At 42.8% G+C, this 22197-nt stretch overlaps 1 protein-coding gene across 3 annotated transcripts in view; it reads right to left on the bottom strand.

The window, feature by feature from the left end:
- UBR4 (ubiquitin protein ligase E3 component n-recognin 4) overlaps positions 1–22197 on the bottom strand; it is a 77740-nt gene that overhangs the window by 949 nt on the left and 54594 nt on the right. For all 3 annotated transcript variants that reach the window (XM_083802392.1, XM_083802390.1, XM_083802391.1), the window contains exons 80-105: positions 21794–21878; positions 21246–21373; positions 20944–21073; positions 20286–20443; positions 19638–19747; positions 18967–19108; positions 18059–18140; positions 16934–17107; positions 16384–16505; positions 15797–15994; positions 15591–15671; positions 13143–13230; positions 12629–12756; positions 12097–12204; positions 11781–11900; positions 10859–11049; positions 10349–10522; positions 9731–9830; positions 9061–9279; positions 8679–8792; positions 8229–8371; positions 7800–7925; positions 6784–6978; positions 4696–4920; positions 882–972; positions 160–322 (exon numbers count right to left, since the gene is read on the bottom strand). In XM_083802392.1, the coding sequence (XP_083658518.1) occupies positions 160–322; positions 882–972; positions 4696–4920; positions 6784–6978; positions 7800–7925; positions 8229–8371; positions 8679–8792; positions 9061–9279; positions 9731–9830; positions 10349–10522; positions 10859–11049; positions 11781–11900; positions 12097–12204; positions 12629–12756; positions 13143–13230; positions 15591–15671; positions 15797–15994; positions 16384–16505; positions 16934–17107; positions 18059–18140; positions 18967–19108; positions 19638–19747; positions 20286–20443; positions 20944–21073; positions 21246–21373; positions 21794–21878 (3595 nt within the window). The remainder of the gene's footprint in view (positions 1–159; positions 323–881; positions 973–4695; positions 4921–6783; positions 6979–7799; positions 7926–8228; positions 8372–8678; positions 8793–9060; positions 9280–9730; positions 9831–10348; positions 10523–10858; positions 11050–11780; positions 11901–12096; positions 12205–12628; positions 12757–13142; positions 13231–15590; positions 15672–15796; positions 15995–16383; positions 16506–16933; positions 17108–18058; positions 18141–18966; positions 19109–19637; positions 19748–20285; positions 20444–20943; positions 21074–21245; positions 21374–21793; positions 21879–22197) is intronic.

Genomic DNA, 22197 nt, shown 5'->3' with positions numbered 1-22197 from the left:
GTTTGTGAAATAGCTGAGGCAGTGGCTGGAGTGCCAAGGTCTCCTCCTCTCTCTGCCTCATGCAAACAAACTGCCGCCGCCGTGTCAGGAATGCTGCTGTCTCAAGTCACGAGTTGCATTAAGGCAGCCTATAAAAGGGAAAGCAAAGCACACGCTTACCAGCCACATCCAAAAACTCGGAAAATGTTTCAACTGGCATGAACTCCTCCTGGAAGGTCTTTAGGGCCTTGTCTGCAGCTTCGTGTATTGGCATGTCATTGTGTCGTATGAATTCAGCAAGAGAGTAGGACCAGCCTCCCTCTGTGTTACTGGTAGGCACCTTCTGTAAGGGGGGAAATGGGACCAGTTAGTGCAGATCAGCCCAAAGAAGAACTCCAAACTCTGCTGCCTTCTCCTGTCGCGCTTGGACTCAAGTCCCCTGCCTCTTGTAAATAAGCCACATAAAAGAGTTACCCCACAAATGACTTTTTAATCTTTTCGTACAGATTGCAGAAAAGGTTGCAGGCATTTTCTCACCCTAATTATTTATCCTCTTTGGAAGCTACAAGCTTCTGTTTGGTAGTGGCGATGCCCCCATCTCTTTCCTTACCCAAGTGTTTCCCCAGTGCAGTCCTGAACATCCTTGGTTGGAAAATAAGCACGTACACATACAGGAGGAGTGCTGCAAACTGGAAAAGTTTCTCAGTTCTTCAGACACCAAATTGCTAGAGCGCAATAAGCACAGCCAGCCTCCTGCAGCCTTTCTGTTCACACAGGCAGGCCAAGTTTTAAGTTTACAAGGATCCTGGATAAAGGGGTGTCACTCCCTGCCTTCTAATTCAAATGCATGAAGTTCCTCAGGTTAGAAAGCAGTTACAGCTGAACCTTCATGTTTTTCTTACCTTGAACATGTTGTAGATGAGATCTACAAGGGCCCAGAAGAGAAGGCCAGAGCGGTACGTTGCATATTCCTTCACTGCCTTATCTGCCATTCTAGGAAGATAATGAAATCAATCTTTGAGTTAATCACTTTACTATGCTTTGGTGACCGATTTGATGAATAGCACGAAAGCTGAAACGGCCAAAACGCCTATCGATAATACGCATGGGGAATGGCTCTCGGTAAGCTGTTATGTGGTCTTGGACATGAAACAAACATTGGGCATCCCTGATTCCTGCGGCTGGGAAATTGCTTTACAAGCTGTACCTACTGTAACCAAACCAGGTGAGCCAATAAAAACGTATTTCACAGGAAGAAAACAAGCAAAGAAGCAAAAGGACTGCTAAGACTACATAGGAATTCAACAGCAAAGCTCTTTTTCCAACAAAGATGGAAAAATAATGTACATTTGTATGCTCCCTGGTTGCAGCATAGCAGATTCCCCAAAAAAATAACTAAATCCAGGTCTTGAACATAGTCTGTAGTAATGACAGAGAACATATTTTTGTTTCTATCTCATGGAATTGTTTCTGAAAGACTCTGAGGGAACTATCTCACCCTGGCCCAAAAAAAGGAGCCTTGACGAAATGGAGGAATTTTTATTTAATACCTGCTTGTAATCAACAAGATTTCTATGGCCATGAAAGGACTTCTGCTTTTGGACTTTCAGCATCCGTCTGCAAAAATGCTATAAAAGGTGTAGAGTTGTCCTGGGATAACAGCTCCCAAAGTTTACAGGATTAATCACCAACAGGTTGAGGCAAGGCTGAACCTCCCTGCCAGCAACTCTAATGGGTTTGGAATTTTCTTGCATGCGTTTCTCAGGTACAGCTGCCTCTGTCACAAGATACTTCCTGCTCGCCACTTGAAAGCTTTGAAAAAAAGCTTTTTTAAATGTATCTAGAACCAGTCCAGCTGCCACCGACAAAAGTCAGCAGGACAAAAGGGTATCATCTGACCACCAGCTGCAATCTGACACAAGTTGGTTTGTGTTTTTTTGCGTGTGATATGAACATCTTGCTGCTCTTATTTTAAGAGGTTATGTCTGTGTGACTGCATGCTCTTTCTTTCCCTTAAAGCAGACAGCTTGGTAGGTGGCAGTCTGCTCGGGCAGCTAGGCTTAATTATTTAAAGGAAAACCAATTAGTAAAGGTGACTAAATTTGCACGGGAAGAACAGCAACTTAGAGGGAGGCTAATTCTAGACTCCCACGTACTGCAACAGAGAATTTCTTTTTATGTGACTGGTTTTGATATAATTGGAGTCTGCTCCTTTAATTGAAAACTAAAAGGCCCTTGTGGGTTAAGTCTGGGTAGCTACCTTCTGGAACAGCTACTTCATAAATAGCTGCTGCGTTTTCATTAATGTAAGCTGGTTCAGGCTCATCAGCTATGCATGGATTTCCAGCAGAAAGTTAGATATTAACACTTTGGGAGCCTCATTTCTTTCATGAATATTTTACAAAGGTCTCAGTCAGGAGCACAGGAAAAAAAAAATATCAAAGAATATTCTCCCCTCAAACCCCACATAAAAGCTATGCTGCAAAGTGTCTACTGGATTTTTCTAGCCAGAATTCTTGGTTCAGCAATAACAAGCAGGTAATTAGCCATTCGACTCATTTCTTTGGCATTTGTAAACTGTATTTACCAAAAAAAAAGAAAAGGACAAACCCAGAACTCCCATCCACCCTGGTAACCTCGTCTTTGGGATTAAATTCGAAGAGATTCTAAAACACAGAAGCTGCTGTGTGTCTCTCCCTTTGGTCCTGCAGACAAACTGCAATAGCTGTAGCTCCTGGCAGAGACAGAAGATGGGTTAAGTTCTCTGAGGGACAGGGGAGGCAGTGCTGGATAATGAGCCAACAGCTACGGGAGCCTTTTGAGATGGGTTGCAGTAATTATTTACTTTCATCCTTATTCGGGGAGATATACACCTTGGGGTACAAACTGTCAGAAATTAAGAGTCTCACATTTTTGGCGAGATTCTCCCCACTTCTGCCTTATATTTAATAACACAGAAAGGATACTGAGCAGCTGAACAGAACACCTAAGAGGGCATAGGCAGTATTTGTTGCCTTCATTTAACACAGGGGAATGCATAGCATTGCCTGCATCTTCATTAATAAGACTTACACGCCCATTTTAGGAGCAGGAGGTGATCCTCAGCTGCTTTTAGATGCACTGATAGTTGCTATAGCAACTTCCCTCCATCTCTGCCAGCAAAGGTGGCAGTGAGTCCTTGCATCTCTTCAACCTTCAGTCTGCACCACTCCAATGTCCTCTGAATAGTGGCATTCCCAGAGAACATCCTTGTATTACTTCTAACACGGAATGCTAATTTTAATCTTTTGTATGCAGACATATTACTCTGACGTTACAGGCACTAGCTTCCTCTCTGCCTCAGCCCACAGAGCCAAGGGATTGGCACTTATCTGCAGAGAACTTCACCATCCATCGCCCTCCTCCTGATTTTCCACAAGAATAAATAAAACGAGACCTTGGAAATAAGAATTGCCGTATTTCTACTTCTGAGAGGTATTATCAGTGGAAGGCTTTGTGCTCTCTTAGTCTGCAGGGATTAAAGAAAGCCCTTGAATAAACCTTGACATAATTCCTGAGAACTATTTCTGAGTATTCTCCCCTGAAATTCCAGAGATCAGAGGGCTAGCTGGAAGTTTCTTGTTGTAGCCATTTCAACGTTTTTGTTACATATTTGCCTAGAGATAAGTTTGGAAAGAAAAATCATTAACCGAGGATTTTCAAAAACACCAAACATCCACAGCAATCCCACACGGGAGCTTTGCTTCGCCAGGCTCTTCTGCAGGCCACATGAAAGGCTGCACTCCCTTGTTTCTGAGCAAGCAGCCCTCCAAGATAGTATCTCCTGTGCCTGTCACACCCCCTCTCCCAGAGCTCAGGCAGCAGTGGCGGAAATGGGAGAGACAAACACAGAACAGGCTGAGCCTGAACAGCAGAAACTAACACAGAAAACGGTACTATAGCCCCTTTAAGGGCAAGGAAGCTCTTCTGATGCCTCTAATAGCATTGATGCATGCTGTGTTTTATGTAACTACAATGTAATTACTTTATCAAACACATAATTAATGTCATCAGAATAAGAATGCCCTTTAAGATGACTTAGAATAATAATGATTTTATTCCTCATTATGACAGCTATTTAAAATCATCTTTTCAGAAACTAGAATTCCCTTTCCTTCTCTGGAAATACCTTCTTTGTCAGGCAGGCACAGCCATTTATTCTCGCACTTCTCAAGTGCATGACAGCTGCTATTGATTTCGTTCTTTTTTTTTTTTATTTCTTGAGAGCAATGGCATTTGATTTCTATTTCTATTTTAGGAAGCTGTTGGACTGATCATAAAGAGAACAGAAACAGCCTTTTCAGTCAGGCAAGCACAGAGCATGCTAACAGCTCTGAAAGAGCACACAAGAGCAGCTCTGCTTACAGCAATTTACTGGAGGTGGGGAAGAATCAGCATCTTACTCTTCATCTTAACTTTTAGCTACACACCTAGGAAAAGCACTGCTTTCACTGATCAACTGACAGATCTACTCCAAAAATCATCTAAACTGAATGCTCCTCCCATAACCCTGCAACACTGAGCACAAAACTGCTCAGAAAGTGTTAATATCTGCCGTTCTAAAATACGCTCACTCCTTTCCTCAGCTCCCCATAGCTTCCTGTGTGAGGCTCTGACTACTGTGGCAGTAACACGAGCAAGCTGGCAGCTGCGGAGCAGCAGCGGGTGGTGGCTGACCTGCTGGCTCCCCCTGGTGACACCACTCTCGTGTGGGAGGTAACGAGGAGTCGCTTGAGGATCTCCACTCGCATGGCTTTCCACTTCTCCGGGGGCAAGATGTGCAGCGCCAGCACGGTGTAGTAATGCGGCCCATCCACCTCGTAGGCACTCTCCACCCACTTCTCCTTGGGATGCTCCATGAAGCTCTGGAGGTTTTTCTCCTCCCTCGAGGTCGCTCGAGTTCTGAAACACAAGAACTTTATCAGTTTTCTTGGCTCTTGTATGTTACTTGCAACTTCCCAGGAGCTTTGGGGTACTGCATTTATGCAGCTCTACACAGGAAAAAACACTGCTAGCTTTGCACTGCCAGATTTTTCCCAAATTCATCCACTGATTGAGAGTTTGCTCACAACGAGGCATGCAAGTCTAGCACACTCACTTTTCCATGGAGCTGCCTATTGTATGAGCGAGGCTTGTAGGCCAGCTGGCATTGCCCCACTAGAGGGCAATACTGTTGTAAAGTTATTTTTCCTTTTGTTAGGGAAAAAAAGAGTCAGGCCAGCCATTCCATGTGTTCAGGTTGTACCACTGCCTGGCTGATCCTAAGCATGTGAGCGCAGCTCCTGCAGCCAGGCTTGAGGATCAATTTATGGAATTCCATCTACTGCAAAAGCAATCAAGGAGATACAGGCCAATTTCAAAAACAAAGAAAATAACGTATTTACTGTAAGCTTTTAAATATCTGTATCTGTATTTATTTCCTCTCTCCTGCTTCACCTTCCTCAGGAGTCAGGACGACCCAGAGCTGACTGTCAACTCTTGCACAGATGTATAGCCGTTTATCACAGCCTATTGCTCTACTTCATCAGGAAGAGTCTGCCAGCCAGGTAGGTCCCTCGATTTTTAAGTTACACGTGCCCTCCGTATCAGGAGGTATAAATCAGTATCACTAACAGATAAAGCTGTGTCTGGGTGCTAGCATTTTGTGAAATTTTCATTTGCTACATTATGCAGCTGGTAGCCAACCAGTAGTTCTTATTTTCTACATTTAGTATCAAACACATCTTTAGAAAAAATAAAAAAAGTGATGTTTGGAAACTACATAATGCATTTTTATACAACAGCCACACAGCGGGTTCTCTGGTGCCACTAAGCAGACTTACAAGATGAAAAGAATAGTTTCATTTATTTGTCTCTCAGGGGACTCAGAAAACAATAGGAGAGGAATCTGGCTATAGATATTAAAAACAATAGCCAAACTGTATTAGAGCCAAAATGTTGATTAGTTCCAGGCGGCAAAGAGAGATGAGATTTTGTTGCACTCCATTTGGAATGACCTTGGTTTAAGAGGCATGTATTTTAACATTTATACCCTCAATGTAATTAATATTACTTCCCAGTATCTAACTACAAAAATAAAAGGCATTACATTTGTGCATGAGATGCTGTATTATCAGAACCAGCTCATGTATTCAACAGCATTTAGGTGTCTATAATTTGTACACTTAGATACTTACACTTTGTATAAATATTACTGAAACACTTCAGCAGAAGTGTTTGTGTGCTGCTGTCTACTGGTAAAAAGAAATTTAATCTTAAGATTGTCTTGACATTTTGACAAACCCGAATGCTACAAGAGAATTCCAGTACGTTAAAACTGGAACCCAAACCAATCAGGTTATGTTCATGTCAGACAAAAATGATACCAAGGTTATTTTCAGCTGACAACAATTTCTTCTTCATATTGTTTCTTCACTGTTTGCTCCAGAAAAAGTTAAGCTGGCAGTGTTTCTTTAATCTAATAACACTGCTGCTCACTGCATAGGTAATAATTGTATCTAGAATGGAAAGAGAAGCTAAGTCCCAGTTGCTTTTACTCAGTTGATTCCCTGTTATCCAGCATGCTCACAAGCTGCAATGCTTTACTCTGAATAATGTAAGCCTGTTACAGTCTGCTTAATATGTGCAATTTGCTTCCCTCTGAAACTTGTGTGTGATTTCCCACCTTTCTTACCACATACATGTACAAAGCCCAGACTGCTTCCCTTTATAGCCTTTTCCACAATTAAGATTGGAAGGAAGAGGTTGCTACTAAAAGATACTGACGTGTTGAGGACATAGAGGACCGTGTGGATTATGTACGGAATGAGGTGTATGTTGCTCTCCCTTCCTCCTCCTCCAGTATCTACGCTGAATGATTGCTCCATTGCAAACCGGAGAAATAACAGTTTAATATCATGGACATTGAGCTGGTAGGTGGGTTCCCGCTGCCCTGTGCATTCTTGGAGGTACGTGTTGTGTCTGAAAAACAGCAGCAAGTGTTACTTCGTTAAAAACCTTTTACAAACTCTAACAAGTTTCTTCTTGCACACTGCAAATAAGTCAGAACACAGAATCTGATCAGTATCTTATAGCAAAGCTTTAAAGGACAAACAGGATACAAAAATGCACACACTGCTGCCTTTGATTAACCTCCCCAAAGGGAGTCTGACAAAAAAAGAAACCTTACTCTGGCAAAGCTAATTCCATCTGCATATATACACACATCAATATTATTTTCACACATCCAGGGCTTGGAATACAGCTCCTTGGCCAAAACGAATTTGAGATATTACTACTCCTAATTTCTAACATGACTGTACAAGTTCCACACAAGGTGATCAAGAATATGGACAACAGGATGAACAATCTCGTTGTGCTCTAGGTAAGCGGTCAGGTTATTGTAACTCATTAACATCAAGAGGTTTAGAAAGCTACAGAAAGGAATCTGTTGCTGTCAGATACGTTTCTTCTGTAAAACAGGGGTCACTGGGCTGCAAATGAATTAACGCTCCTGAAGATGCACGCGGCATGTATGCAGGAGTGACATGGGGCTCAAGAGGTAATGAATTTATCAGGTTACACATCAATACAAAGCCAAGAAACAGAAAGACACCTTTCTTTTTTAGGAGATGCTCTCTAGCTTGGATCCCTTAATGGTATAACTTGAAATGACTCAGGGTCGCTAAGATTTAGCTGCCATCTTTGCTTTGATAGTTTGAAATTTATGTGTCTCTGTGGTAACCTAATGTCTCACCTAACCCAAATACAAAACAGCTTGAGAAGTACCGACTTCTACTCACCGCGCTAAGCAAGTAGCAAAAGCAGACTCTGGCACATGAGGTCCCCAGACCGGCAGGAGCCCATTACACTTGGTGTTGGCATTTTGTAGGGCTGCACTCTCCCACTCTTCACGACCACGAGCGAGTCTGCATTGAGAAAGCAAGCCATACCCAGGCAAGTTAGAAGGACACAAGCTTTTTTATAGGAAACTATCTAAAGCTTGGCAATTTCATAGCTCCTTGAAACTATGAACTTCAGTTTTAAGTGTCCAGTCTCGACTTCCATTTGTCACATTAAAGTAGGCCACAACAGAGAAGCCCATGGCTGTCTGCAGGCTACATAGCGACCAACTCATAGGCAAACCCCTTCTGAGCTAGAAGGCCAGGTGCCATGCTCACAAGACACCTTGGAAAGTAACTGCCACTATCCTGCTGGTGATCAGAACGTACCGTACAGCCGCGAGGTGACAGTCGTAATGGACAATGTTGAAATGAGAGACTGTGCTGTACCCCTGTTGTTTTCGGGGCTTGTTCTCAAACTCTTCTAGTGCAACGCGTTTGGTGAAAGTATAAATACCTAGGACCTTTGTAGCCTGCAATGACACAATGGTTATGTTAGAGATCATTCACATCTGTAACAGTTCACACTTTGTGCCATTCTGACACTGCAAAGTATTTCATCTATCTCAGTCCCTACCTCAAAATTACATTGAGTAATTTTTTCCAGTTTTCAGTGGAACCACACTTCCATGTCCCACCCACTTCTGCAGTTATTGATTCCAAGAACCAAACCTAGGATTTCTTGACCTCCCAGAGCTAATGCACCAAGACTTGAGTAACTGGACACTAGCAAGTTCCCACAGGTTGGTGAGAGGGCTTTGCAAATGTATCACACACTACCTGAAACTTGTATCCTTCCCGGCAGATGCAGCAAGTCAGACCTGGTTCCTCTATAAGTTCTTCCATCTGTTTAAGCAGTGCAGTCTTGGTCACTACCTGACCCTTCTCATTTGTCTGAAAAAGAAAACAACTCAAGCAAGTTAAAAAGACAATAATGAATAGCATCATCCTCACCACTGTAATAGGAATGCCCAACCCATTTCCCAGCCTTCTACTAGCAACTATATTTACTCTCCCAGCAGCACCAGGCAAACTGTACGCTTGAACTCCACAATATTTGTCAGTAAATCATTTTACACAATTCCCTGTGTGTCAGTTTTAGCTGGACAGAAATAAAAGATCAATAGATTAATAGCCTGCTGTCAGCACAAACAGACATTACCGTCATTCCCAGAGTGCCCAGGGCCTTCTGCCTCATTGCCATGGCCATACGCTTCTTCTCTGCACGCGTCTCCTTCCGGGCAGCATCGATTTTCTTATTTACCTCCGGATGTTCCCTCAGTGCCTCCAGAAGATTCTCTGCTAACGTCCCAATCCCTTCATCACTAGACACCTGCTCCAGTTTGTGCAGGTTGGTGATGGAGTCTGTACCTATTAGCACCTAGCAGAGATTGAAACACAGCACCTTCTTCAGAAAAAGGGCACACAACACATTAACTCTTCCCTCTGATTCCCCCCCACCACAACTGAACAGAAGCACTGATTTAGAACAATTTGTGCCAATGACAGCATCTTAATTTCTTCTTTAATGTTTCTACATTGCAGACCTTGGGCCTTAAAACTGCATACAAGACTGGGACAACTTGTCTCTACACCAGCCATTACTAAGATACTGGAGAGACAGCATTCTTAAAATAGCCCTCAGGCCCTGAGAAGCCTATCAATACTGCACAGCTCACAGTCTTAAATTACCTGAAGCTGCTGAGCCTCTCCAAGCGCAACAAAAACAGCGTAGAATCAACTATCGGAGAAACATCTGCTTAGCTACGACCACAAAAAGCAGCGTACCAAGCCAGCCAAGTCCTGCTCAGCTTTCAAGATGGTCCCCTTACCTGCGTAGCAGGGTGCTGCGTGGCAAGTCCTCGGAGCAGGCGCAGGATAAACGGAAGTGCAGGTCGAGATAAGAATTTCTTCCATATGTCTGCATCCAAACTGCACAGAAAACAGGAGGCAGCAGCTGAAGGGCAGTCAGCCATTCTGAGAAGGCCCTTGGCCACATAGTTTGCAGAGCATAGGCTGCAGGCAAGACAAGCACCCTTCCCCGTGTCCCTCCTCCATTAATTAATGAAATTCACACTCCCACTTCTATAGTGTGCATGCTGTTAGCCAGAGCGTCAACTCATAGCCTTGGGATTTGTTTTGTTTGTGAGCTGGCCATCAATAGCAAAAGCTCTGTTCCAGTGTCATAGGTAAGGAACAGGCAGAAAATACATGCATCGTAATATCCAAGAACCCAGCTTAGATGGGTAACATGTGGGATGATTACAGGCTTTTTAGCTTATCCCCACAGTAGCACTGTTCCACTGGACCCTTTGCATCACAGCTGTGCCAAGTCTAAATGCTTCTGAATGTGGACTTGCTAACAGCTTTCTCGGAAGACTGTTTCATTTGGCGATGAGATGAGCGAAGGGTGTTCAGGATCACCACACACATTAAGTAGTGACTCTTACTTCTTTGCACTGGGAATGTGCTTTTTCATGTAGTCGAGGGCATTCTGTGTAATCCCCTTCTGAAGGATGAGATCTTTCAGCTGATGGCCGTTGCTGTTGTTTTTTATTCCTGCAGCTATTTTACAGAAGCAGTCTAAGAAAACTTTATCATCTCCACTGTGCTCCTCATCATACCTGAAAGGGGAGGACAAATAGTGACTTGGAGGCTCTCCACAAACCTGTCTGTAATTCTCATTACATTATCATTGAATGCACGTACATACTCCAGTTCAGACTCAGAAAACCTATTCAGACCCCTGTCACCACAGAATGTACTTTAAAGGCCTACTATCCAAGCAACATGCTCACGCTTTTTTTTCCAAAATGGATTAGAAATGAAATAGGAAATTAAGCTTATGTACCAGGAATCTCTGAAGCTTTGCATTACACTGAAGTAAGCCTCAATGAGAAAAAACACAGACTTATCAATACATCTGATTTCAAACTTTTGGTCAAAATATGACTACATACTTATCAAAGTTGCAGTAGGGCTTAAATCGATCAACCAGGATCTGCATTTTCTCCATTTCCCCAAAGGACAGATAAGGGATGATGCGTAATAGGCCTTGCAAGACACTCAGATTGGAACGGACAAAAGTGCTGTTGATTTGATCGAGCAACATTACCAGCTGGTCTTTGTCACCAGTAAGGAGGAGGTTACCCTGCAATGGAAGAAGAGCATGACTTATATTCAGGAATAAATCTACACCCTTCAAGGAAACCCTCACTCTAGCAGCTGGTAGACGACTCCAGTCTTGGAAGGATTACAGCTGTAGAGCCTGATAAGATAGCCCGATAAAGAAAAAAGCTATCGTCATTGCCAAATTCCTTCTGGAATGGCTATAAAACTCCTCTAGCTGATACCTGACTTCTTTGGCCTACTATTAAAGCATTTTCCAGTCAAAAAGGTCTAATAATCCCAGCCCAAAGGAGGTCAGATTCCTATAAGCCCATAGTTTCAAAAGACGAGCAAGGAACTCTTTTCATTCTCGGTGTACTCAAGATATAGTTCTTAGTCAATTAGCTGGAAAAACAACCCTGTTTTCAGTAAGTATAAAAACACTCCAAAACAAAGCAGAACAGCGTCTTTTCCTGCCTCTCACTGCCCTGTGGCCCAAAGTATCAGGGGAGAGATTCAAGCAACGCTTACTAACCTCCACCTGGACTATGCAAGCATCATCCAAAATAAGGCTTGCAGTGCTTTTGATTCAGGGCACTCCTCTTGCCCTACCTTCAAGGCCTGCTAAGACACGCCAGCAAGCATAATAAGGGTTAGACTCCCATTTAGCACACCGCTACAGCTCCTGAAGCTCAGCATCACTGTAATAAGGTGCTTGCAAGCCTTGAATCCCAGTCAGCATTTCCATTTGCGCATCGAGCCCCAGGCACTCACCTTGTCCTCACTCAGAGGCTCTGCATTGGATTCATCCAGTATAATCTCCATTATACTAAGCACTTGTTCTGCCACAGCTGCTCCTCCGCTGTCCTTACTTTCCTGCTCAGCCACCAGAGCCTGGAGAAGACAGCAGCAGTTTATTGTAACACACACTTCCACTTACTTCCAGGTAAGGAACGGCTAACACATTATTTGCAGCGCCGGTCCAGCAATATTTAAGATGTCTTGTAGTTGTCCTAAATAAACATGACAGTCAGAGTAAATTCACTGGATTCCATGCAAAACAATTCATGGAAGTCCATGTTGTCCTTACCAAGTTAAGAGTTCCCAGCATGACGTTCAAAGTGTTCATCTCCGGCTTGACCAACTGTTGACGATTTATTTTCACCTTCACACAGTAACTAAACAGTTTTAATAGCACCTACAAAACACAGAGAATGCATTCTTTATGGTACCTTCAAAATGAGTACCAGGATTTCGCTGAAACTAAAAGCACCTGACAACATAGTTTCTAGACTTCTAGAGTAAAATACAAGCCAAACTATTACACCGCTATTAGACAGCTCTGGCTTTCAAGTAAGGCCAAGGAAGAAAACAACAACTCTAGAAGGTAGGATTTAGCCTTACCAAATTCTGCACACTTCAAAGTCTTTGCAAAGAATTATTAACCAAAAGGAATGCGAGGGGGAAAGGAGGAGTTTCTCAGTTTCTAGTAAATTAGTGAATCTGCTCAAACACCTAATCTGCAACACAAGGCAGACAACTAAAAGTAGAAACCTCACTGATGCTTGTGGGATTTTCTATCACATATCTCCTGACCCCAGAGAACAGAAACTGAGACTCACAGTTAAGAGGTGCCGGCCTTGTTTGAAGTCCTTAATTCCAGTCAGCCTGTTGAGCATACACTCTAGGCCTCCACACTGGGCCATGACACCTGCCATCTTGTAAACTTCTTCCTCATCCTCCTCTTCATCTACGGGACAGACAGATCGTGAAGAGAGGAAGCTGTCACAGTTTGGCCCATAGGGAATAAAGCAGCAAGGCAAAAATGGAGAGTATAGTAGGGCACGTTTACCAGCAGTTCAAGTTACATCAACTGTCGAATTTGAAAAGAATTATGAGCAGGAACATGAAGGAGAGCCAGGCAGAACAGTCATGTGCCATGCAAGTGTTCAAATTTAAAGTACAGACTTAAAGAATTGTTAAAATCCTTCTCCACTCTAGGTGAAGCAGGTAAATGTAGCAAAAGAAACATCAATCAACTTTAAGCCTGCTGCTGTAAGGATAATAGTGTCATTGCTCTGCAGCAAACTTCAGATTTCAAATCTAATCCCAGCTTTCAGGAGACAAGTGCATTACCAGTAGTGGAGTCGAGAGACTCAATGAATTCCTCAGTTGCATCTCCTAGTAAACCTCGCATGCGGTAAATGATCCTCATTGGTTCCCCCTGCAAGAAAGGAGAGCATTATATTAACTAAGCTTCTGTGGATGCACATTTACAAGTCCTTTACAGCAGCAGACACTTGACCACAATGTTTGGACTGCAGATGATAACATGGAGAAAACTTTCACTCCCTCATCATTCTTGCCTCACTGAGATGAATTAAAAACAAACAAACAAAAAAACAGTCAAGCCATCATCTGCAAAAACCTCAATAAATCATCTATGGGTCTGTCCAGCTTTTCCTGGCATTGCCAGGTAGATGGACAGTCTGGTAACAATCAGACCCTTCCTCCATATATCTCCTCCAACAGTTATCTCCTCCATTAGCACCAGTGAAAGATGTAGCCAAGCAAATCGTGTATTCAGCTCTAGAGAAACTGCTTTTCACAGCAACTTTTTCCTCCAAAGGTATTCCACAACACACCTGGAAAATACAAGGGGCGGGCACAGCCCAGTACATGAAGCAAGAGAGGCTAATTGGATGACTGCTTTCAAACAGATTAAATCTGCAGTGATGGAAAATAGAAGAGGAGGAGTAAAAGCCAATTTAATGAGCTTTCAGTAAGACAGTATATTAACCACAATGATACAGCCAAACCCGCCAAAGGGCCAGCTGTGCTTTCACCCTGGGAAAGTGCTAATTTTCCAGATGCATTTCAAGCTGGAAATATGGACTGCGTATCACTGAACTTTCCATTTTAATCCATAGGTCTGAATAAAAAGCAGAAAAGAAAAATCCCAGATTTGGGAGCAGGAGACCTTGCGAGAGAAAACCTGTCAGAGAGCACGCTAAGCCTAATATGGAATAAGCAGTGCTTAATGTCACAGCAAATACATAAGCACAGGGAAAGCCCCGGGGGGAAGATCTGCTCAAAGGCCATGCTAGAGACCCGCAATTAACACCACAGGGGCCCTGGTAAAGTGGCAGATGAACAAAAAAAAGCCAGTGAGAGACAAGGGAAACAAAAAGGGGCCTGAGGTTGCTTTCTTGTTAGCCTGTCTATTTCCTAGGGAACGTGTGCTGCCACTCCAGAAGTGCTTTGCAGAGGTGCTCACAAAGGAAGACAGATGAAAGCTGCACAGTGACAGTAACGCTGAGCAAACTGCCTTTCCCCGCCAGCACTGCATCTCGGGAGAGCAGCATGTTGGGTACCGCTCGGTGTCTCGTAGGCATTACAGCTCCCTGCTCGGAGCAGGAACGTGGGCTGGGGCAGCATGTGCCACGCTTCCATTTCCCCTGGGGACTCAATCAGGGTTCAAATAAGACTTTACAGTTTGAAACCTGCATCTCACTTCCTTATTCAAGCTGATACCTTACCAAAAAGTTACCACTCCTAGCTTTGGGCTTGATTTTGCAGCACAGAAGTGATTTTTTTTTTTTAACTTAAATGATGTTTGATCAGAACCATTCTCCACATCATAACAATTTACTGAAAACAGGCAGTTTATCGGAATTCTTCCCCACAAGCATAGCAAACTCAAACAGTTCACTTTCAGCCATTGAGAACTACTGAGGTTTCAGTCAAAGGTGACGGCAATCCAAGAGTAAATGAGGAATGAATAAGAACGTTGGACAAACCTGCCTTTTTTATGATCTCACGTACTACTAGCAGTGCCTCTAAAGAACATATCCTTAACAGGCAAGAATTACTCTGGTGGACTCCTCTTCAGCAGGAATTTATTTTGGTGACCACAAGACAAGGAAGGGAAGAGCTTGTTCTGGACCACGCGCATCTCAGGAACAAGCCTACTGTGACATGGTGGACTAGTCCCTTAAGATTTGTGCAACCCTTTCTTTTATCTGAAAAACAGGCAATATCCACTACTAAGAGCAAACTGGGAGGAGGGAATCTGTCAGTTTTTTGAAGATCCCTGCATGAAAAGCACAAGAGCAGAAGTGCAAAGCAACATGGAGATACGTTAGATGCTCTCTTTGCATAAGTAATTTGGGTTCATCTCGGAAGTGCAGACAGATGGAGCGATCCGGTGTTTCAGTCTGCACACATGCAGTAAACTGCCAGGCGTATATGGAGCATGAAATGTGCTTTGAAAGGCAGTGACACAAAGTTCAGTCCTTTACCTAACAAAAAGTAAAAAACTTACTCAAGAAGGAAGGTCAGATATCTGGTATACTACACAGGCAAGTTCAATACACTCACCTGGGTCAGCATTATGTGCTTTTAAATCACTTAACACTGCAGAATTGAGTAACAGTCTATCCTAAGAGAGCACAAAAAGGTGCTGAGCAATTATATGAAGAAATTATACATCAAGAAATAAATCCTGACTCCTGTGAATACATATATTTTAATATAAATGACAGGTGCTTTGTGCTGTTTAACATATATAAAGATAATAGATACCTCATTAGTAGGACACCACACCTTCTTGTAGACCTCAGCCACAGGCAGATCCAAACTGATGATCTTATTGTTCACTAGAAGCTGAAAGTGAAGAAATAAGAAGTGCAGAACAAGCTCACGTTGCATCGCTGTGTTAGCAATCATCGACTGCCCAGAAATGGAGTTCCCACACATCTGTGCAAGAAATCACACTCGTGCAGTCTCACCTCCATTCCACTGTCATCCTCCAGCAGAGCTACCAGGTCACAGTCCTGACAGATTTTGTTCTTGATGTCCCTCATGAGTGGCCCAATGCCAGGCTCATTACTGCTATAGGGATTTCCTGGCATTCTGCCCTGCAAGAAGTCTTCCTGCTGGGGATCTTTCTCCAGCGTTACAAAGAACTCAGTCACTTCATTCTCTTCCTGAAGAACAGCAGAAGAGGCAGAGTAAATAAATTTTCCCCTAGCCAAATTCCTGCGCTGTCGTGTTAGCAGTGACAAGATGTCCCTGAACCTTAAGTACTTTCATCACTAGTGCATCCTGTTTTACGTTGCCACACATAGAACTTTACAGAACATCTAATATCACTTAATAAGCAAATTCCTTAACATGAAGAAATACTACCGGATCTAATTTCTTTGCGCAGAGCATGCCACAGCAGGAAACCTCAATATTAACCCCAAAATGGGACAGTGTATTACTACAGTTCTCTATTGGCTCTTATGAAATCAATATTGCAGACTATTATTTTTTGACAATATACAAGCAAGTCTGATTTTATAGGTTATGCTGCAGCTATCTGTATACTTACAGGATAGATAATACTGCACAGTCTCTCAAAGATGAAAACTGGCGTCCTGTAGTCATCAAGGCTGTAACGTTTTGCAGTCTCTATACACACAGCCATAAATGCTTTGGTTTCAGATTCTGTGCCTGCCAAGGAACAGGAGTATTAAAAGAGACACAAGAGTCAGTTTGATGAATTCCATTTTTAAATCAACATACACAATAAATGCATATGCAATAATCACAATACTCTACTGTCTTCTTTTACATTCCCAAAAGATTAAAAGCTATTTATTGGTATGTTTAGTAGGAAACAACCCTCTTTACATGCTTGGGCTGCAGGAAAACAATCCCATAAATAAGAGGAGGCTTAAATTCTTGGAAGGTAGGAGACAACTCCAGGAATGTTATTTACCATTTCTGTGCCAAAAGGAAATATTATAAGGTCCAAGCCATAAAAAATCCACCTCACTACAGTAGCCTTTCAGTGAGAAGTTCTTTATGTGGCTGTAGCTATTTGCTTTTTCATCTTGGTTGACCCAGAGTTTGGATTTATGGAACCAACGTGGCTTTACCTGTTGTCATATCTTCCAGCATCTCCAGCAGCATGTCCTGAGTTTCATCGATCAGTTTTGTTCTCTGTACCACTAGCTTTCTCAAACACAGGTAACCATTTAGGACTGTACCCACCAGGCGGCTTTTGAAGTGTCGTTTGATGGATTCCACCTCCACAAAGGAAGAGAGAAGACCTATAAAGCAATGAGATATTCAAGGAAGTAGGGGAGAGTGTTTGATTTGTTAGCTCTAAATTTCACATGGCCAGCAAATAGGGCACAACAGCACAAAAGCAGCACAATGAAATGGCTTGTTTTGACTCCAATTGTCAGTCTGTGGTTTAAAGCTCATATCTACGAACTGAACGGTTGGAGGAAAAACCCTGGCCTGCAAGCACTGCTTATAAATACCATATAGGAACATAGTGAGGGAATGAGGAAAAGCTAAAATGAACTATGTAAGTGCTTGATATAAAAGTCTGTACTTTTTGACATTTTTCTGTCCTAAGATACTTCAAAAGCAACTGACTGCTCCCCTTCAAATATTTAAGCTAGCTCTGATGATGTGACTCATCAGTTTCATCACCATATTCGTTGATCCTATAACAAAGTAAAGAATCAACAGACAATTGGATTCTTTGCCATAACATTTATCAACATGCTTTTTCTGGCAAGAATCCAGGCCTTATGAATTAGTCCACCGATTTTTGAAGAATGTGGAAAAGAATATGAAAAAGAGCAACCCAGTTAATTTGAAATGGGAGTACATCATATAGGTTTTTGGGAAAAAAGCATGCCCCAGAAGATTAAAAAAAAGCTACCATACAGTGAGAAACAACCAGCAGTATCACCAGGAATTATACTGTTCAGTAATATCATCAATAAATGGAGAAGAAAAGTGATATGCAAAGTTTGCTTATGATACATTACCACATTTGAAATAGGTAAGTGAATACTAAAACTGACCACAAAAGCTATGGAAAAATCTATTTAGGGACTGAATGTTAAACGGATAGCAAAAATCCAATGCTAACAATTGCAAAACATTGAATCACTTCTCTGAAATTCTGCTACATGCTGTTATAGAAGAACAATCACCCCCATCTCTAATCCTACTACGTGACTTGCACTGATGCCACCAAATACCTGTGAGACTCTTCAATGCATATCCTTGCTGCAAATCAGTGCTGAGTGTTGCTTCCTCCAAGGCAAGCAAGCGAGCTATTTCCTGAAAATAATTAACAAGCCTATTAGGACAACAAACTGAAAAGCCAATAATAACTAGCTGGTGAGCATTTAACACGCTGCAACCTAACACACTGACCCGCAGGGTGCAAAGGAGCATAGCAAAGAAAGAGCCAGCCACAGAGAAACCAGGACTGCAGTGCAGCAGTGAGGAGAAAAGGGAGAAGAGAGAAAAACTGACCCAAACATCCTCCTTTTATCTTATCTCTACAACTACCTCGTGGCTGTTATCACTGCTTTGCTCTAGTGGCCCTCCATGATGGACTTAAGGCCACCATTAACATTGGAAGGTGTCTCCCTCTTTGGAGGGCAGCTGGGATCAGCACCCAACAGCTTCTTCTCACCAGTAAACCGTTGAGACCTACCTTTGAAGACTGCAGCTTAAATGCATTTCTTCTCCAACAGGCCATAATACAAACTCAAGGAATGGTAGCACACCTAATCCTCCCTTGTCATTAAGGGCGTTCTGAGTCCAGTCTGGCACCTAAGACAGCTTCCCGTTTGAACCTGGTGCCAAGTCAGTGCAGCAATATTTATACCCCTTAGCACAGCTGCCCACTGAGCAGTTAATTAACGTGTGCAAGTCAGCGTGGAAGTCAGTTTACACAGAGGCCCGCTACTCCTGGACTAAAACCACTGTAGCTGTTTCTGTTTAGAGATGACAGAACAAGAAGTATGAACTTCACAAACCTGGCAAGGGTCAGCAACTGAACAAAGAGATGAAGATTTCAAAGCACAGAAGACAAATCAACCGGCAGGTCAGGGACAAGTTTTCTGCTGTTACTTAGCTCCTTCATACAAGTCCGTACCTTAGTGATGAGGCTGCCAATATACGGCAGAACTCCTCTGGCTGCCAGGTAGACCTTCCAGTGGGCGGGTTTGATGAGTTTCTGATACAATGCCAGGTACTCGGCAGCACATTCACCAGCAATGCTCAGCTCATCCAGGTAGCTAGTAAAGAGAAACACAAACTGACAACCACTTCACAAGCTGCATTCACAGCTTAAGGACACTGCAGAAGAAAAGATGGAAAAAGGCTCCAGAAATCTACCCTCATTCTTTGTCCTTCCTAGCTAACAACATTACCATTATCCATTAGTTACTGCATAAGTGACACTTTGTCCCAGCAAGGAGGTGACCAACTGTGCTAATAGCATCAGTTGCACTAGGTTATGTCACAGTACTTAGAAGAGAGCTCTCCCTATTATTTTGTTGTCTAAGAGGCAGAGAAAATGTTGTCCACACAACTGAACACCCTCTGCTTGCCTCTGGAAAATACACACTGCCAGGCAGAAAAAAAAAAAGGCTTATTTAAACAGTATCATCCCAGTTAATTAAGTTTAAGAATCCAGCCCAAGAAGGACACGTGAACCAGAAGTATAACAAGGAGAGGGGTGATAAAAACTGGGAGAAGGGAATGGCTCTCATGGGAATTAGAAAAATAACCCTGGAGCTGCCAAGGGTGGCATCATGGAAATACCTTGTAAGGAGATCAAGGACCTGTTGTTTACGGCTGGGGATGGTAGCCAGAGCTTCCACAATAGTACACGCGGCCTGCCTCGCAGCTTGAGTGGCTGGAGTAAAAAGCACCTATGGCAAGAGCATTAAAATATGGTATCATTTGATGTGCAGACATAAACCAGTGATACTTTTCTAAAGAGACATAGCAGACATTTGGACAGTTTGGTGTCCTAGAGACACCGAGAGGCAACGTTCTCTTGTTCTTCTGAAGACCTGATTCTGTGGGAACGTCTTTGTTCTCCATCAAAATGTTTAAACAATGCACTAGGTAGGTAACATACTAATCCACATACAAAGGAAGAAAAGACTTTGCACAGGACCCATGAAAATTCAGTAGTCAAAATGCAGCTACTGGACAGGTAACGCTCAGTGGCAATTAAAGCTCAGAGATTTAAAAACATGCAGATTACTGGATTAACGTTCATCAACAGCATTTTTGTGGAACAAAGCTGCAAACCTATCTCACTTACAGTCTCCCCACATATCATATCATATCATGCGCAAAGTGCACAAAATATGGCAAACTACCAATGTTCTCTGATGGTCAACTCTGCCCTACGGAACTGACAGGCCAGTGCATCACACTGGAACCTTCACACACATTTACCTGGCGCAGCCAATTGTTGTGTCCCAGCTTGAGATCCAGAGGGCAAGTTCTCTTCCCACGGCGACTCATGAACTGTTTCCATTTCCAGACATATTTTTCCGACAAATAGAGCTGGTGAAGCTCTGCTTTGCTAGGAGATTTCCCATTGGCATCTATACCTGCAATACTGAACACAGCTCAAGAACTGCCTGCAACTATTAACAGCAAACTGACATCATTTTTTTTTTTTTAATATTCTTCATACTGCAATACTCCAAATTCCAGCTGAGATGCTGAGCAGCTTCTCATTTGTTTCTGCTGCCATTTTCACTTCTATGTGGAGCTATGCTCACTTCCAAGCCAGGTGCAAATTCCCCCAGCCTCTCAGCATATTCAGTTAACTTTTCGGTTGGCTGGTATCATTTCAGATAAACAGCAAGTTTCATTTTTGATATTCCGCTGATTATCTGCAGGCACAACACATTTTCTGCTCAGGGTTTGAGCTACACAGCCCAGAAAGGTCAGTACCGCAATCTCTATGGACTATACAGTTAAGTGTGAAGATGGTATCAGATGGACAGAAACCAACACAACTCTATGGGACTATATTCCTTATTAAACTTGGAAGGACATACATGTTCTTTCACAAAATTGCACAAAGTTAAAAACACAGAACTACCTCTGGCAGGGAGGCACTTTTTCCAAGCTTCATATGATGCTTTGGGGTCCCTCTTGAGCCACAGCTGAGCTTGTGCATGGATTTCATTGCTGTAAGGCTTCACCGTGGTGAGAGCATCCGCAGGCACATCCTTATAAACAAAAAAAGCTCTATAATTCTCGAGAAAACCACAGCCTGTCCTCTTTCCTGTGACCAGAAAAGCAAGCCCTAGATTCCTCACAAAGCTGTTCATCACTGAGATGGGCGTGCCAAACTTTAATCAGATCATTTCCAGATGCTTTGCTCAGCATCTAAGGCGATACCTTGTTTTTCTTGCTGGTTGGAGCAGGTGGTTTGATCAGCTTTTGAAGAATGCGCAGGCACATGAGGGTGATGTTTTCAACAACCACCGGAGTCTTAATGTTCACTGCCATCAGAAACAGGCTGAGAGCTGAAAGACAGATGTAAGTGTTCGTGCCACTAAGATCTGCTCATGGGACACCTTCCACAGCTCTGTACAGCACATCAAAAGTGCTTAGAATTAGGTAAGACCTCATATTCTCAATCAAAGCTATCACACAGAGGCATGGATGGAAAACAATTTTTTTTTTTTAATACCAGAAAAACAGCAATGTGTCCTGTTTTGGCTAGCATAGAGTTATCCATCCCTTTACACCTCCACTTTTCTATTTCTCAGCACTCCTGCTTCAATAACCCAGAGACAAAGCTATCTGGTGCTCACTCCCCTTCTAACCCTAATCACAAACTATCTGAATCAGGATCAGTTCCCTTCCTTAAAATCTTACTATAGTGCACAGACCTAGGTATAGCATTTTGAAATAAAGCTTTCACATTAGTTGTTTGAACTCACCACAGCGTAGTCGGAGCTCCCAGCAGCTGTCTTCCTTTGAGATGGAGTCTGTTAGCAGCAACATTTCATACTGGAGGCTGCTAGCCTGTAAGACAGACACGCTGAAAGGCTTAAGAAATCTTGGTGATACAGCAGTCCTTTTTGCCTTCTGGTATTTTAAAAAGTACAGGTTTCAAACAGATACATCTAAGTAAGGTTAGTCCCACTTCCATTTGGGATGACTGGCAACCTGTTTGAGAGAGCTGCAAGGTGAGCTGCAAGCAACAGCCAAGACAGGAATAACTGTGTGAGGAAACTCAGGCATTTGCTATCACATAATTTTGTGCTTTACCTTAATTCCTATCAAGACACAAACATCTTCTGTATTACAAACAGACTATGATAACAGAGAAGATGCAATGATT

This window comes from Anser anser (genome assembly GCF_964211835.1).
Source record: "Anser anser genome assembly, chromosome: 17".
NCBI lineage: Eukaryota > Metazoa > Chordata > Aves > Anseriformes > Anatidae > Anser > Anser anser.
The sequence above is the reverse complement of the archived record's forward strand: the minus strand, read 5'-3'. Positions and strand labels throughout refer to the sequence as shown.